The sequence below is a fragment of the Equus caballus genome, chromosome 1 (genome assembly GCF_041296265.1).
Source record: "Equus caballus isolate H_3958 breed thoroughbred chromosome 1, TB-T2T, whole genome shotgun sequence".
Classification (NCBI taxonomy): domain Eukaryota; kingdom Metazoa; phylum Chordata; class Mammalia; order Perissodactyla; family Equidae; genus Equus; species Equus caballus.
This window is the reverse complement of record NC_091684.1, coordinates 102,842,953-102,856,676: the sequence shown is the minus strand read 5'-3', so window position 1 is coordinate 102,856,676 and position 13,724 is coordinate 102,842,953. Positions and strand designations below refer to the sequence as shown.

The window sequence follows — 13,724 nt, the reverse complement described above, 5'->3', positions numbered from 1 at the left end:
AGGGATGTGTGGGGCTTTGTCCCTACTTCCAGCAGAATTGGTGGTAGAAATTGCTTCTGCCTCAGTGTCTCCTTGCCCTGGGTCCCTTGTGTCTGCTGCTCTCAATGACCGAGGGCTGATTCCGCCTCACCCCGTCCCTCCAGCCTCTCTCACCTGCTGCTCACTGTCTTGAGCATTCAGTCCTTGTTTGTCCTCCCAGGGCACCAAGCTTTGAGCTCTGCCAGACCTTGGAATAGGATGGTTTGAGAAAATTAACAGTCGCATCTGGGTCTGTGAATGTTGGTCAAGAACATGTATTCCTCATGAAATAACCTAGATAAAATAAAATACTTTTGAAAAACAGAAGTGTAGCTCTGTTTGCAATATAGAGGGGAAAAAAAAGTAAAAGACTTCATTGAGATATCGAAAGAATGTTGTGGTCAGGCGAATCGCAGTAGCAGATGTCTTTGGTCCAAGATGCGAAATGCTGACTGTGAGTGATGATAGTGCAGCTGCTGCATTTGACTGGATTTCTGGTCGTGAAGTGCAATGGAGCATCACGGAGAAAAATGTAGGCTTTGTCTGGGGTCAGACAGAAAGGGGTCTACCTGGGCTCCTCCACACCTTGGGCACGTGCTTCTGGAAGCCATAGTTGTTGACCTATAACATGGGGTTGGTAATATCCACCTGCAGGGTCTGTTGAGAAGGTTGGAAAGCACATAGAAAAAGTCCTGGCAGGCAGTGCTCACTCTGTGCTTACCTAGTAGCTGCTTTATGCAGGACCAGTTCTTCACCTCTTCCTCCTTGCTCTCCTCCAGTCTGGGCCAAGGCAGAGTCAGAGAATGACATGACGTCGGTTGACCCAGACTTGGGGGAAACAAATCTATAGATTGTTGCCTCTTCGGGGTTACCATCAGGCCAAACGTCAGGCTGGTCTCAGTCCGCCATGTTTTATTGTCACTGCAGTTCAGAGCTGGGACCAGCCAAAGTGGGGCTGCTGAGTACCTCTTCTCCTAGGAGACTCACCACCACCACACACCCAAGAATACAGACCCCACTGTGCCTGATCCAGCTCCTCCAAATGGCTGGTTCCTTTCCTCCCCACAGCTCTTTCTGCCTCCTAACGCTTGATGACGGTGAATGGTACTATTTCATATTTTTATGGTAACATTAAACTATGCTCACAGATCCCAAGTCTGATTAGTTGGCTGCTTCCTTGGCATTATGGTCTGCTTACTATTTTAAAAGAGCAGAAATATGCATTCATGGAATGCTGTAAGATTAGGGAGCTATGTCCAGCACATTTATCGGACTTGGGCGGAGCATGGAAGCCACAAAGCTGAGCAAAGTGACTCGTAGATGGGGTGACAGGATCAGGGTTCAAACAGGTCTCAGTGGGCTGGATTCTGGGCCAAAACCAACAGGAGGAAATTCTGTAATGATTAAGGTTAAGTCTTGCGTGAGTAAAACCGGGAGAGATCTGGCTCTAGTGTCATTCTTTTGAAAAAGACATTATTTTGAAGAACTACAATCTCTTACCCTTATTGAGACATTCTCTTATTACATTTATTGAGATCCTTTGTTATTTGCTTTGTATGTGTTGTTTTATTTAAATCCTGTTAGGGTAAAGATTATCATCTCCGTTTTATAGATGAGTTTTAGAAAAGTTAAGAAACTTATGCAGAGCCACACAGCTTTTAACCAATATGTGATGCTGCTTCCTAATGAGAGCCAATAAATGGTGTGACTGAAACAGGAAGGAAGGAGGGAAGGAAGGAGGAAGAAAAGGAGGGAAGGAAAGAGGGAAGGAGGGGAGGGAGGAGGGAAGGAGGGAAGGAAAGAGGGAAGGAGGGAAGGAAAGAGGGAAGGAGGGAAGGGAAGAGGGAGGGAGGGAAGGAAGGAAGGGGGAGAAGAAGAAAACTTTGATTTCATCAAAAGAAACCCGGATCAGAGGTGCAATGTGTGGTCTATGTTATTCTCAGATACAGTGTTATATTCTGGACACTACATTTTAAGATTAAAAACGTGCGAACTTAAGTGTGTGCAGAGACAGACAACATTTGTAAAAGAGCTGGGACAGTTGAAGGCAGCAGATAGTCCGAGAAAGGTTTTTCTGTCGAAGAGTATGGAGATTCACCGTCCACCGCTCTCAAAGGGTGTCGCTTCCAGGCAAGCGGGTTCTTTCGCAGTAGAGGGAAGAACACACAACATAAATGTTCAGAACTGACCCTGGTGGCGCTTTATTCTGCTCCAATGGAGGTCTTTTCTGAATGTTTGTGTTGTCATCATGCTTCTGGCTGCAGAGGGAAAAGATGAGAACTGGATAGAAATCTGGGATGTTACTACTCTTTTTTAAAAAATTTTTATTTTTTTAAAGATTGGCACCTGAGCTAACATACGTTGCCAATCTTCTTCCTTTTTTTTCTTCTTCTCCCCAAAGCCCACCAGTACATAGCTGTATATTCTAGTTGTAGGTTCTTCTAGTTCTGGCATGTGGGACGCCGCCTCAGCATGGCCTGATGAGCGATGCCATGTCCGTGCCCAGGATCTGAACGGGCGAGACCCTGGGAGCGCACAAACTCAACCACTCGGCCACGGGGCCAGCCCCTATTGCTACTCTTTGAATAAAGAAGAATACATGAGAAAGACACGGGGACCGGCTTGTAGGAGATGGCATTGGGGTTTCAAAGCAAAATCCGACCATCTCCATGGCCAAGAAGAGGAGAAAACTGGAGTGCCCTCTTGAGATGTCATTTTTCTCTCTGTTTTCTTAGGGGAAAAATATCCTAACTGATCCCAACCAGAGAAAGCAAATGCTTGCGTTTATAACATGCCTATTTTAGTTATTTTAGAATCAAGATTCTTTTTTGTTTTTTTGTAAGGAAAGGTGGAGAAGTTATGGAAAGAAACCTGACTCTAACTATAAACTGAACAGATGGGATAGTGGGAATAAAAACAAATTAAAATAATATTGCAAAGAACTCTCAACTTTCATTTTAAAATATATATGATGATGTTTTTCAACTTTTCACATTCAGCCTATCAGTATATCAAGTGACAAAATGAAAAATCAATTTCAGCTGTGTATATTTTAAACGTTTACCTAAATGATTTGGACTTACCAACCTAGAAGTCCAGATGAATGTATTAAACTGCTTATTGTATTTTTTATGAATTAAAACTTTATTTTATATTATGGTATGGACAGGACACAGTTATATCTGGTGACGTTTACTGTAGAAAATTGAACTGAACAGTGGTCTAATTAGAACAGTAAATAGTATGGGTTTAATTAGCCATTATTCTTGATGACAGATTTGATCAGTTGCCAGATATTTATCCTTTCCTTTCTCTTGACTGTTCCTGAAATATTGCCTCCAGGAGGGTTGCTTACTGGGCTATAAATAGGGAGCTTGGCAGGAAGCCATGAAACCCACTGGCCAGTGAGACCTGGGTGAAAATTATTGGAAAAACCCCTCCTTGCTTCCAGTCATTATTTCTTCATTTCACTTTTGAAGGTCCTTTCTACAGATCTCTCTCTTAATTTAATTTCTTTTGGTTGCATGAGGTAACTTGGCCTAAGGGCTTAAGGAAACCTGTGCAATATCTAGTTCAGTCACATGGTGCCGTTTATTAGTATGTCAGGGTTTCCTTCATAAACCCTGCCATTCCCCACTTAGAACCTACCTATTAAGTTCTGTCTGACTTGACTTTTCTGTGCGTCCACGGGAGGTGGTTTTTGTTTGTTTGCTTGCTTGCTTATTTTTAATGAAATCATGAAAGTTTTGGCTTGAAAAACAAACTTTACAAAATGCAGAGAAACAAAAACAAGAGAAGTTAAAATTGTGTGGTATCCCCACCCAGAGGGCGGCCCCGCTAACATTTTAATGAACCGCGCCGGCCTCTCCATCCACAGCCGCGTTGTTCACCTGCAGTAAAAACGGTGGAGGCTGATACTGTTCCCTAAGGATTGCCTTCCACCCCAAAGATATTTTTTAAAAAAGAAGTTTCAAAAGCCATAAAAGTTCAGATAAAACTAACATCCATTCACAGCACCAACTGGCTTCATTGAGCTTGACTTTTTGTCATATTTGCTTCAGATCTTTCATGGGGATGGGCATTCCATTGGCATCCCATTGTGTCTTTCCCCGACAACGCTCACTCCTGCTCCCACGTCCTCCATTCTTAGAGGCAGCTCGGTGTGTTTTCACCCAGCTCCTATGTACATTTTTGTGTATATATTCATATACCTACATCTTTATCTATAGGCAAAGAGACACAAATGCCAAGTGTGTTTTTATTTTAACGTAACCAAATCTATCAGTCTTTTCCTTTATAGTTTCTATCTTTGTTCACATATCCAGGACAGTCTTTCCTGTATCAAGTCGATATGACTATTAATCTATAATTTTTCTGGTATTTTATGGTTTTAGTATTTTAATATAAATTTCTACTATATCTGGAATTCATTTTGGTGTATTTTGTGAAGAAGTTATCTGTGACTTTTTCTTTTAATCACTCATCACATTGACTTGTGGTCCTATACTACATCCTTCTACTTGAGTCGTTTCTGGACTCTTCTTTTTAAAACTTTAATAGATCTGACTGCTATCGCTATGCCAATTCTATACTCTTTTAATTGAGGCAATTTCCCTCGCATTTCCCTTCTTTGACAGATTTTTTTCCTTGGCTTGTGTAGACATTTACTCCACCAGATGAACTTTAGACTCATTTCCTTAGGTTCCAAAAAGGTTCCCTTTGGGATTTTGATTGGAGTTGCTATAAATTTATAGATTAATTTGGAGAGAATAGCATTTTACAGTGTTGAGTCTACTCAATTAGGACTATGATATGTTTCTTCATTGATTCAAGTCTACTTTAGGCCCCTTAATAAAGTTTTGTAACTTTATTTAAGTAATACACATCATTTTTAAAAAGTCTGAATCTACAGCTATTTATACATTTTTAACTTAAATCTACCCCCTTCTCTTTTCTCTGGAGTATCCTGACGTGAGTCAGTGGTGGCAAGTTCAGAAGACAAATTAAACCAAACTATATTCATAATTGACCCTTCCCTATTTTCTTGGACCCCTAAATCTTTACTTGCTTCGTTTTCTTGGAATGGAGCTTCTCTCAGAAGGCTCCCCAAATCCTCATGCAAAAAAGGTTTCCTTGGAGGTAGCACCTATGGGTCTGACAGAAGGGAAGTCAGAATTTCAGGGGTGAGAACTTTTTAGGTGCAAGCTGGGCCTCTGCTATGTAAGTTAAAAAACATCATAATCATCATCGTCAAAACATTGTTGATATTTAGACAATTGATTTAAATTTCAGAATGATAAAATTTCCGGTTTAAAATTGAGCTTAGAAGCCATCTGTACAAAACCTTCGAAAGACGGAAAGCGACTCCTACGCCGCCAGTTTCCACATAAACCTATGTCCCAGAGTAAGACACTGGAAAAACTGGGGAAGCTTTGGGATATTTCTACCACGTTTTCTATAACTTATTGTGTTTTTTCACGTTCTAGACCTCCAGAAACACTCGTTCAGAGGAAGAGAAAGATGGCAATTGGGATGCCTGGGGAGACTGGAGCGACTGCTCCCGGACGTGCGGGGGCGGAGCGTCATACTCTCTGCGGAGATGTCTGACTGGGAGGTGAGTGGCGGCTGCACCTGCTCTTTCTTGTGAGATGTCAGTGCCTTTGGGTGGGCGGGGAGGGGACCCAGCTTGCCTCCTGGCCTTGGAACGTACTGTGATGGGGGTGTAACATCTGCTGTGTCTAAATATTAGTCAACCTGAGGTTCTCATATTTAAATAGAAACGGTCCCATTTTCATGAGCGTGGGCCACGCTCCATCCAGGTGAGGCTCCCGGCTCATAGAAGCTGGGGCCTGGGCTCAGAGTGAGGGAAGGCCTGGCATGTTAGGTCACTGGCCCAAAGTTCTCAAGACTTGGGGTAAGAGGGCAAGTCTTCTGGGTTCTGCCCTTGAGTTGTTGTAATTTTCATTCCTTTCTTGTTCACTTTCTCTGAGCAACCCATTGATTGAGAAGGTAATGCAAGGGCCCGCCTGGTGGCTTAGTGGTTAAGTTTGCGTGCGCCACTTTGGCATCCCGGGATTCACAGATTCAGATCTTGGGTGCAGACCTACACACCCTTTGTCAGGCCATGCTGTGGTGGTGTCCTGCATACAAAATAGAGGAAGACTGGCACAGATGTTAGCTTAGGAACAATCTTCCCCAAGCAAAAAGAGGAAGATTGGCAATAGTTGTTAGCTCAGGGCCAATCTTCCTCACACACACAAAAAAAGGTAATTCAAGTTCTGTTTTCATACCTGAGATATGTTTATATTAAATACCATTTGTTAAAATGCAAGATCAGCTTCTTAAAAAATAACACAAGCTTGAAATAAGCCCACATTCATCACGACAATTTTGAGACAGTCTGAGGTAATTCTTCACAGGGCAGTTTAAATGCTAGCCAAGGATTTCACTTCTGCTCTCAGGTAGGACAGAGCCCCAGGTTGATGGAACGCGATATGCTGGTCCTGGACAAAAGAAGACTCCAGGATTATGACAGCCATTTTCAGATTTGGGGTGTTGTCAGCTGAAAGAGTGAATTGACTTTCTGGAATGGCGTCAAGACATAGAACAGAAACACAGAGGGAACGTTTTTTGGCCCAAGTTTGGATTTCATAGAGGTTTCTGTTTTATGACACATTAAACAGTGACCAAGCATGTCCTCTAGTTCCTTAGGACAGAGCAGAGCAAGGCAGAGCAGGGCAGCTGAGAGAGTGTAAACGTGGCCTTTGAGAAGGCGGGCCCTTGGTCCAGGCCAGGAGGGCCTGGGAAGGCGGCTGGAGACACTGTTGGTATCGTTACCCCAGGGTGAGATCTGATCAGAGCACTGAACGCTGAGTAAATGGGTGCAGGACCGCATCCAGGGACTGATGTTGCAAAGATAATGTGGTTCTCACCCCCAGCTGTCACCCCGGCAGGGAGTGAAGGCCCTGTTCTCTGTTTGGGTTGGGCAGCGTGGAAGGATGGTACAATGTTGTGTTGCACTGGGTGAGGCCTGCAGTAGGAGGGCCTCACTCTGGTGGGCAAGGGTGCAGGAGGGGCTTCTTACATGAGGGATAAGTTCTTTCCCACTGCTGGTGAGTCAGTTGAGGGAGTCTCCAGGTGGAAGCTGGAGTGGGGAAGCTGCGACATTGGCACTTCTCCGTAGCCTCTACATCTGAAGAGTCTAAATGATTTGCAATTAATGGCAGGGTTTGGGTGGGAAAAGCGTGGGTTTGTGTTTGTCTTTTTTTAAGTAGTATGTACTTGTATTTGTTAAAACGAATTAGAGGGGATATATCAAGGACATGAATGACCACTTTTATCCTATTGTCATACAACCCAAATGCTTACGTACTTATTGGTTATTTTGTTACTTTTTAAGATTTCTGTGATTTTTACCTGGAATATAATTTTGCCAAGTGACCTTCCTCAGTGTGTGAGTGAATTTACATCTCCTCTTTCCATACTGGGGTCAGCTGCTCGTGAAAAGGCCTCGGGTAAGGAAAGGCAGCTGATTAGCTACTTTTGTCTTTCCTGCACCCACTGCGGATGGGAGATTTGGGGCCGAGGGGAGGCACAGTGGGAGGAGAGTTCTGCCTTGCCTGTAGTGAGCAGGGACTGATGCTCTCTGGATTGGGTGTTCAGAGCTGGCTCCTTCTGTTGTGAGCGCTTCGATGGATGTTTCTGAGACACTAGCTCCCCTTCTCTCTCCAATCCCTTGGGATCTCTTGCCTGCATTTCCCTTGAGCCATGCTAGTCACCATCCTTTGTCTTGGTAATGCTGTGCTTTCCTCAGCTCTTGGACAGCAAGGCATACTCCCAGCTTCTCCCCGTCACGCCTCCTCACTCCTCGGTGGCCGTCTTGGTGGGTTCCTAAGACAACCCCATTCTGGCTCTCTTGCATGTGGCCCCCATCTGGTTCACCGGAAACCTGCGTGTGACCTTTGCTAAACAAACTCTTGACGAGGCGTTCGGGGAGTTAATACAGCCACACCTGCTCTGCCTACACAGGTCACTGCAGCTGTCGCTCAGCCCTGAGATTTCTCAGGTGTGAACTGGACACCAGCCAACTTCAGGAGACACACGTTGAACTCTTCAAGTGGTGTCCCCAAGATTTCTTCCTCTTGACTTGGTGTTAGCACATTGGAGCCCTCATCCCTTCTCTTTCTTGGTGGGGCAGAATAAGAGTTGGGATCATAGCTTAGATTTCTTAAGGAAATCTTCAGAAATCCTTCCACTATCTACATCTCCAGCTCCAGACCTTTGTTATACCTCCATGTGTGTAAGGAGTTTAACAATTGTGAATTAAATTGACACAGAGCCTGCCCTCATGGTTCTTATGGTCTAGGAGGACAAACAATAAACAAGCATGTGATCAAATTATACATCATTAAAAATTGTGTCAAGGGGAGAGAGATCCCTTATCTGGGGAAGTCCTCTGTGCTGAGACCTGACTGCTGAGAGGACGTCAGTTATGTGAAAGGGGAGGGCTATGGCACATAAAACTCAGGTAGTGGGAGCAGCATACGTAAAGGTGCTGGAGTAGGAAATGAAAAGGCGCTTCGACACCTGGAGAACAGTGGACAAAGGGAAAAGGCAGAATGGGCTGATGCTGAAGAAGAAGGGAGATTGTAGGCCAAGGTACAGAATCTGGTTCTCAGACTTCTGAGTTTCAAGTACTAGTAAACTTCAAAAGAAACTGTATTTGGAACTGACACAGGTTGTCAATTTTTTATTTGGTCAAATGAGGACAAAAATAAAAACAAAACTCAACAATGGTCTACCATCACAGACTTTTCAATAAAAGAATTACCCTCAGATTCTTTTCATTTTAATATCAAAAAGTAGGACATGATCGTAGATTAAAAGCCCTACCTTTAAATTGAATTCATTTAGCTTTATACAAATCCACTGTTTGCCCTTATTTGTCTCAGTTCACTTTGGGCCAATTAAAAACTATGACAGATATTGACAGTCCAACGATGGGAAATTGGGAACGAGAGCAGCAAAGGGACTTTATCAGAGCCCTGTTTTTCATCTGGGCTTTCACCAATTCTTAAGCAGTAAGAGGCAGAGGAGTCAAACAGAAAGCAGCTGCTGACAGGCTGAGAAGCGAAGCAGATTGATGGGCAGTCTCATTGTCCTGGGACACAAAATCGGGGGCTCAAAGCCCTGGTAAACACCTCGGTGACCAGTTAGCATCCCTGAAGGACTGTCCCCTAGGAGAGAGGGAGAATCAGCTTTCAATGGACCAGGTATTCCTAAGACTGAAACCGAGTCTTGAGTTAGCTCAACCCTAATTCGACAATAAAATCTGTTGGAATTCCAACTGCCTCCAGGAAGTTTTTTTTAAAAAGATGGTGTTTAAAAAAAGACCCTGGAGGAAGTTGACATCCACTAGAGGTTATGCAAGCTTTGATGGATCATGCTCATAATTCAATAAAACATTACCAGTCTTATTGTGAGACGGGGCCAAGAGAAAAAAGCAGATGATAGAAATGGCTACTATAATTATTAGACCTGTGTGTTACGAAACACACAACAAAACAAAATCCCCATAATAAATATGTTCACAAAAATAGACAAAATACAGGATTTCACCAGAGAACTGGAATCCATAAAATAGAATGAAATGGAAACTTGAGAAGAGAAATATTTGCTGTCTAAAATTATACACTAAATAGATGGCCTTAATAGCTGATTAGAAATAGTGGAAGAGAGTGTATGTTTGTAGAAATATCCAGGCTAAAATTATGGAGGGGGGAAAATATGGAAAATAGAATAAGGAATGTATGGAACAAGGTGAAGAGGTCCAAAACGTGTAATTGGAGTCCTAAAAGGAAAAGAGAGAGAGAATAGGGTAGAAGCACTATTTGAAGAGATAGTAACCAAAAGTTTTCCAAAGTTGTTGATATAAAGATATTAAGCCACAAATTCAAGAAACTCTGCAAACCCTAAACAGAATAAATATGCATAAACACATGGAAGAAAAATCTTAAAAGGAGCCAGGGAAATAAGACACATTCCCTTCAAAGGAGCAAAATTAAGGTTGACTGCTAACTTCTCATTAGAAGATAATGAGATCAACTGTTGAACATCTTGAAAGAAAATGACTGTTACAAGAGAATTCTTTTCCTAGCAAAAGTATCCTTCAAATGTGAGGGTGAAATAAAAATATTTTCAGACAAACAAAAATTGAGAGAATTCTTTACCTTCTGGCTTGTGCTAAAAGAAGTGCCAAAGGGAGTTCTTTAGGTAGAAGGAAAATGATCCCATGTAGAGGATGGAAATGCAGGAAGAAATGAAGAGCAATTGAGAACATAAATATAAATGCATATTAACTGTTTAAAGCAATAATAGTAATGTTTTGGGAGCTGGCCCTGTCACCAAGTGGTTAAGTTTACGTGCTCTGCCGGCTTGGATCCTAGGCATGGACCTACACACTGCTTGTCAGGCCATGCTGTGGCAGCATCCCACATAGAACTAGAATGATCTAGAGCTAGGATATACAACTATGTACTTGGGCTTTGGTGAGAAAAAAAAAAAAAAGAGGAAGATTGGCAACAGATGTTAGCTCAGGGCCAATCTTCCTCACCAAAAAAAAAGCATTAAAAAAACCACAAAAATAACAATAGTAATTTTTTGTGGGGTTTAAATATATGTAGAATTTTAAAAAACAGGGAAACCATGACATAAAATTTGAGAAGAGAGTAAATGGAGTTAAAGTGTTCTAATGTCTTTGGATTGCCCAAAAGATTGTAAAAATAACAAATTTGTATTCAATGCTTCAAAGTCAAGGATGCATGTTATAACTTCTAGGCTTACCATTAAAAGCATAATGAAAGAATTATATAATTAACCAACTATCATAGAGAAAAATAGAATATTGATAAAATATTTGATTGGTTCCAAAGAACTCAAGAAAGCAAAGAAAAAAGAACATAGAGCGAGTGTGACAAATAGAAAACAACTGTTAAGATGGTAGATTTGAACCCCCCAGTATATCAGCTTTTACATTAAATGTAAATGGGCTAAGTATTCCAGTTAAAAGATAAATGTTGTTGGCCTGTAAAACAAAAATTAGGTGCTGCTTACTAGAGACAACCCTTAAATATAAGGACACTGAAAGGCTGAGAATAAAAGCATTGAAAAAAACCATAATACGTGACACTAATTAAAAGAAAATTGTTGAAGCTGTACTAATATCAGACAAGGTAGAAACTAAGGAAAGAAGTATTATCAGGAATAAAGAGGGCTCATGAAAATACAGTATATCAAAACTTGGAGGAAGTACCATATCCATCTTTATAGGGAAGTTTATAGCCCCACATGCATCTATTAGAAAAGAACTGGCTGAAAACAATCAATGGTCTAATCTTGCATTTAAGAAATAAGAGCAAATTTAGAAAATCTGCATATATGTATACATGTGTACATATGTATGTGTGTTTATCTGCAAGTCCTCCTACTCCTTATTAATTGAAGGGAGCTCCTGCACTCCGTGGGAGAAGTGCCCTCCTTCCATCTGGGTGAGAGTCACTGCTTTAGATCCATCGCAGCTTTGTGTCAGTATGGAGAGTGAACAGGAAGCTGCAGTCGAAGGCATGTGTGGGAAGGAACAATGCCTTTCTGCAAATGTTTCTTTTCCTATGATTTTTGTGGCTTTCCTTTATTTGGAGATCGTCTCTGAAGTCCCCATGCTTCACTTTACCCTCCAGAATACCCCAGTCCACCTAGGCATTGAATGTTGCACAGGGACGCCCCCATCCAGTGGGATCTTTTGTGCCTCCACGTGTTTGTCTTATTCTAGCTATCCCTTTGCCACTGATGGCCAGGAATTCTGGCTGCATCACCTGTCACATTAATTTAGTGGTATTGATGCATTCTCTTGTGGATCTCATCCACTTCATTCACAGGCAACCTTCTTTTTTGTGTACAGTGAATAGTATATTTGCATACTCTCCTTTAATTCAGTCTTGCTTGCACCATATATTGAAGTTTCTGGCTTATGTCTAGCCTCTGTGAATTTCCAGACACGATGTAGAGATGTTAACTTATTAATGTTCTTTTTTGGTGATTTCACTGTGCATTTGTAAGTGGAAGGAGTTCAGAATATGTGCTCACGTTACCATCTCTATTTAAAATCTTTCTTTCATGTTTTCTTTTCTGAAATTTTACTTCTGGCAATTTGGAAATTATATATATGTATATCCTGTTTTTATTTTACTGGTAATTGAATTTAAGGTGTTTGAAAACCCTATTTTCATAATTGCTTTATGACTCAATCTAACTCTAATAAACCACCACTATTTGAGCTTTTGCTATTTCTTAGACAATGCCAATAATAAAATAGTTTCTTTTGATTTCTCTCTATGTAAGCTGATAAATATTTTATGCTTTTCTTTTTCTCTCCCACTTCTTGGGTTTTGTTATTATAATTTGGGATTTTATACTCAGTTTATCGGCATGGTTTTTCCCCTTTATATCTTTTCTTTCATACTCCTATTTCAAGCCATTGTTGAAACTTAATTGTGCACGTGTGCATTCATTACTTCGTGCTCATTGTCAGTCTTGTCAGTTCTTCATTTTGAATCATCGCTTTGTTGGCAGAGACATGCTTTGAGCTGTGCTTCTGGAATTTTAATGTGCGTATGAATCACCTAGGGATCTTGTTAAAATATAAACTTTGATTCAGTGAGTCTGGAGTGGGGCCCAGGTGCTTTCATTTCTAACAGATTCCCAGGTGATGTCAATGCTGCTTGTCAGTGGACCACACTTCACGCAGCAAGGCTTGATAGCATTTTTTAATTTCAGGAAAAAGTTGTGACTCTTATACTTTATGAGTCCTTACATATCTGAAAATGTCTTTCTCTTGCCTTCACACGTAAATAGTGAATGGCTTATTTGGGTATAAAATTCCTGAGTCACAGCTGTACCCTCTCAGGACTCAGAAGTTTTTTCCATAGAGTTTGGTATACAGTGTTGCTCATAGACCTCTCGGGCCAGCTTGATTTTTGTCCTTCTTTTGTAGATATCCTATTTGTTCTGGCTACCTATAGAAGTCTTTATTTTTCCCTTAAGTCAAGAGTTTTACAAGGTGGTGTCTAGCTGTCAGTCTCTTTTTATTTATTTTTCCCTGGCATGTGGTGGCCACTTTTGTTGTATAGATTTAGATCTCTTTTTATTGTGGGAAAACTTTTCTTCTATTATATCATTCACCATTGGTTCTTGCCCCTTTGTTCTGGTCTCTTCTCCATGAACACCAGTTATTTCTGTTTGTCTGCCACTTTTACTATGTCCTTTTTAATCACTTGCATCTCTTTTTTTCTTTTCCTGTGTATTTGAGAGTGATTTTCAAGATCCTTGCCACTTGAGTTTTTTTTTCCTGATCTGTTGACTTCTAAGGAAGTTTTAAAATGCTGCTGTGGCATATTTGTTACCTTGCATTCTTTCCTTCCCTTTAAACCTGGCTTTTTTGTGTGTCTATTGTTTTAATCGTCTACATCCTATATATGCTTTTGTGTCTTTTATTAGTGTGATATCAGGCTAATTCTTATTCTTCAAGGTCATCTCGTTTAGGAAGCTATCTTGACACCTCTGTCTAACTATGATATTCCCCTTTTGTGTTTCCTATTGTTGGCAAAATAGCACTGCTTTTAGGAAAGGGACAATGTCTTCACCACTCCAAG

The 13,724-nt window shown here is 41.2% G+C and overlaps 1 protein-coding gene across 5 annotated transcripts in view; it reads left to right on the top strand.

Moving 5' to 3' along the window:
* Nucleotides 1-13,724, top strand: part of SH3GL3 (SH3 domain containing GRB2 like 3, endophilin A3) — a 320,477-nt gene that overhangs the window by 85,960 nt on the left and 220,793 nt on the right. For all 5 annotated transcript variants that reach the window (XR_011424088.1, XM_070230150.1, XM_023649368.2 and 2 more), the window contains exon 4: nt 5,505-5,632. Coding sequence is in view for 4 of the 5 variants with exons in the window: in XM_070230150.1 (XP_070086251.1) it covers nt 5,505-5,632 (128 nt within the window). In the remaining variant the exon portion in view is untranslated. The remainder of the gene's footprint in view (nt 1-5,504; nt 5,633-13,724) is intronic.